Source organism: Sycon ciliatum, chromosome 9, assembly GCF_964019385.1.
Source record: "Sycon ciliatum chromosome 9, ocSycCili1.1, whole genome shotgun sequence".
NCBI lineage: Eukaryota > Metazoa > Porifera > Calcarea > Leucosolenida > Sycettidae > Sycon > Sycon ciliatum.
The window spans coordinates 25,280,408-25,284,470 of record NC_088651.1 but is presented as its reverse complement, the minus strand read 5'-3'; the positions used below and the strand labels follow the sequence as shown (position 1 = coordinate 25,284,470).

Below are 4,063 nucleotides of genomic sequence, written 5' to 3'. Positions count from 1 at the left end.
AACTTCACTCAACCCCTGCATCTATGGGTCACATGATATCGGCCATGCCGGCTTCCAATGTCCACATATGCACATGCCATGATCGCTTTCTGCACAAATGTAGTCACGTGAACGCCACTCTCTTGTATGATGTCATGTGATGTGGATCTCTGCCGTCATAGCACTGGGGGATTGTACAAGCACTCTTTTGGGGCACCATACAGAGAAAAAAAGAACAAACGTGCTGTTGCTGTGGACTTCCAAATATTGCTTTGTTCTGGTCTTTTCAATTCCTGATTCTCAGGATGCTGGCGGCAATCTCGATGTCACTTTCCCGCCGGGTTCCATTATGCCACCAGTGCTCAAAGTAAGTGCCGCACTTTGCTTCTGCTTTTCATTGGAACTTCTAGAACTTAGGAAAGCATACAAGAAGATTTGTTGTTTGCGGCACTCAAGCCCGTGCCTTTTTCCACCGGCTTAACTTTACACTTCACTTCAGTCGATAAAGCAATTCCAAGTCGCTGCCACGACTTCATGTAATACTTGCACACACCGTGTGGCATGTGCTTTGAGATTCTGGTGCCCCGGACCCGGTCAACTGCAGTTGGGCTCTCTCGGGGCAAATTGTATTCGGAATGAAAGAGATGGCTTGTATTTCGTATTAAACGCGGCTTTTGTGTTCTGAAGCTTGCTGTTTATTGATTTCTTGGTACAGTCCTGCTTGGCGTTCATGGCTGATGGTCCTCAATCAATTCTAGCAAATACCTCTGCCTGTGAGCTGATGGTCACCAACATTTACCATGCCTGTGTGCTTACGGACATTAGCTAAACAAAATTACGTTGCGGCACCTCACGTCATCCCCCTCCAGATGTCCATGAACTGCTACTCAATAATCTTGTGTCTCTTTTGTGTTTGTTTTTTCCCAAACCCGTGCAGCCAACTAAGTTCGATCACTTCCAACTGTCCATGTTCGCCTTGAAGACCACCCTTGACCGACAGTACTACGAGAAGGCTGCCGGCTACGAAGTTATTCTGAACGGCGAAGGCTCACGTCACTACACTACACCCTTCGCGTCGCTTGGCAACAACATGACAAACGTGGAGACCAAGGTTGCCACCCTGGTAAGCATTCACGCCATGAACACACCAGGAGCAAATACAGAAATCACTGCAGGGGAGGGGGCTTCAGTTGCTCGGAGCCAAAACTGAATAGCTGGTACATGTTTCCAGTCCTGTCAGACATGTTATTATAACGAGTCGCAAATTTAACGATTGTCCAAAATTCATAGGTTCACGAGAAGATATGTTAACGATCTTGCAGTATTTCGGCTTATCCACACACAACATATGAAGCAGTATGGCCTCAACGGATCTTATTATAACGAAGAAATGTCATCCGTTAAAACGTTAGATTTACTTCCTCGTTATATATACATGTCTTACAGTAGTAGCTTAGGAGCTGCATCTGCGCCTTGATCCAAGAGGGTGGTGGCGTTCCTGCGGATGTGGAAAACTGGGCCTTTGGCCGAGTCTCACGCGAACCGTGAATTTTTTTTTACAGTAGTGGATTTGCGAAATTTCGGGTTTTCGTGTGACAGTGTATACAGGCAGCAGCCCCCAATCACCCCTGCACACCATAATGTGAAGCATTCAGTCGTGATGTGTTCAATCTCAAACATTCAACAGTGCTAACCTGTCCGAATTTCTAAAACGCAAACATTTCTTGTCGCAAACATCACCCGTTTGCACAAGTGTGGACATGTTACCACCTGTAGAACAGTTTCATATTCTGGTCATGTGACTACATTTGTGTAGAAAGTGATCATGGCATGTGGACACTTGAACCAACATGGCCGACATCATGTGATGATGATAGATGTGCAAATGCTCCATAGTAAGTGTGAAGGAAGACATTCCAGCTAATAATGAGCAGTGTTCATGGAGGTGTATGCTTTTCAAAAAACTTGAGGTCATTCTGGCGTTTTTCTGTTCCACCTTTTGTTTTCAGTTGGCCGAAGTCACCGGTTTCTGTTACAACTGCACTATAAACGTCGACCCAGTCACCTTCCCCAAGGCAAAGGTCAGTATGTGTTGTGTCAGGGAGACCTTTAATACTAAGGAGGAGAACACACTTCAGGCTCTTGACCAATGTCTTCTTGAAGGTTTTCACGAGTATACTTTCAAGCCTTCTCGTTAAGCAAAAGAAAAGGGAGACGAACATTGGAATATGTACAGTAGACAGGTGATAAAACAGTGCAAGTGAGACCTTTCCGACAGTAGAAGTTTGCGAATTGCAACTAAACATGTACAAGAAGTCAACAAATATTTGGCGCATATTGATTTTCGGTTATTTTTGGCCTAGAATCTGTTGAGGCTAACATTTTGTTTTGCAAGGTTCAGTGTGACAGTGTATACAGGCAGCAGCAGTACAAGCTGAAATTGTAATGCACCAGAAGTTTGGAGACTCACACTCACAGGACCTGGGGATGTCTGCCATTTGTGACTGCAAGAAAAACTGTACCTGGAGCAAATTGGAACTCTAGTCAATTCCATGATCTTCTTCAAACTAAGATTGGCTTGTAGCGTGGCAGTTGGGCATGATTGGGTATGCACAGCAGAACTTCTTTTTCCACAGTATGACAATGGGTGTGGTTTGGGTGGGTGTGTCAGGGAGACCTTTAACAGCAAAAGTGTCGGTTATTGAAAGTGTGTACTGCAAATGCAGTGCTTGAACAAAGGAAAATTCAAAATTAAAATTTCCCCGCACTTTCAGGAAGTCATTATGGATACATTGACGCGTGCAAAGTTTGCCCAGCACTGTGTGAAGTGGATCACGGTTTGCCAGTGTTGTCTTGGTCACACTTGTGCAAGTGTTTGCACGTGGTGAATGGCCTATAAGCACTGCATTTGCAGTACACACTTTCAACAACCGACACCTTGCAAGTAAAATCAAGAGTACATGAATTATTGTAGTCTTGGTATAATCGTGAGCACACGGGCCCCCAACCAAGTTCAAAAATCAGTTGCACGCGTGTGTCCACCAAGTTTATCATAATATGCGAGTAAAATCCTTGGAAACGATAAAAGTGAGTTTGCACATCGTGTGAATGACCTATAAGACCTATCTGGCCAAAAAATTGCTTTTGTTGTTTGTTGTCCATCCAGTCAACCTACACTGACCTAGCCCACTATTATGACGATATGGCGGCGTTCAACTACGGCCTGCTGAATGCCGGCTGTCTTCTCCTCGAGGAACTGCGTGTTGCCCTGCAGACCTCACTCAGTGATTATTGCGTCACCAGCGGCTAAGTGCTGTCTACTCGCCGACATCTGAGGATTGCGCTGCAGACTGCGCCGCGTCACTGTGATCATTGTGTCCGTTCAGGGTCCCAGCCCGTCTTGCCTATGCCTGCATTGTGTACCATTGGTGCCCTGATCTTCCACACATGCCGAAATGGAACAGTATGCATCCAAACAGACACTGATCTGTCGCTATAATCTGTATTGTATAAAGCTGCCTCTTTTTTGCTACTGGGTTCTCCCGAACGCGAGACTTTGCCTCGCCGTTCCCAACTCAACTTCAGCTTTGCTCTCCCTTGAAGCTAGCCTTTGTCCACTGACATTGAAGTTCTCTTTTCCCTTGTATCAGTTCTTTGATATCCGTTCTTGCAAGTCCATTGTCTGACGTCTAGTTCACCCCTTTTTACCTCACAGAATGGAATTTCCTGATTCCTTCTCGCCCAGATGAACCACCATGCTTTATTTATTACGTTCCTGGACTACCTTTACAATGCTATTGGACCGGAACACACACTAAAACATACTCCAGTTCAATTGGTCGTCGAATCTGAGGCTGGGTTTCGGGAAGGTAGAAGCCAGAGTGGGTTGTTTTTAGTACGTGTACTATGTGCATGTCCACATAACTGGCAGGGCAGGGTTGGGCCTTTTTTTCTTTTACAATAATGACTAGTGCATGTAAAGTTGTACTCCCTGGTTAGAAGTGCATGATAGTGGAGTTGCGTGTCCAAGAACTGTTGTTTCCAAGGTGTTTTGGCTAGAGTAAAATACCGCCCCCTGGGAGGT

General features: G+C 45.4%; 1 protein-coding gene across 1 annotated transcript; it reads left to right on the top strand.

The window, feature by feature from the left end:
• Window positions 1–259: 259 nt before the first annotated feature.
• LOC135825356 (uncharacterized) lies at window positions 260–3,814 on the top strand. Its single transcript, XM_065338091.1, has 4 exons — window positions 260–346; window positions 917–1,102; window positions 1,989–2,060; window positions 3,146–3,814. The coding sequence occupies exons 1-4, from the start codon at window positions 329–331 to the stop codon at window positions 3,287–3,289; spliced, it is 420 nt and encodes a 139-aa protein (XP_065194163.1). The 5' UTR covers window positions 260–328; the 3' UTR covers window positions 3,290–3,814.
• Window positions 3,815–4,063: the final 249 nt, after the last annotated feature.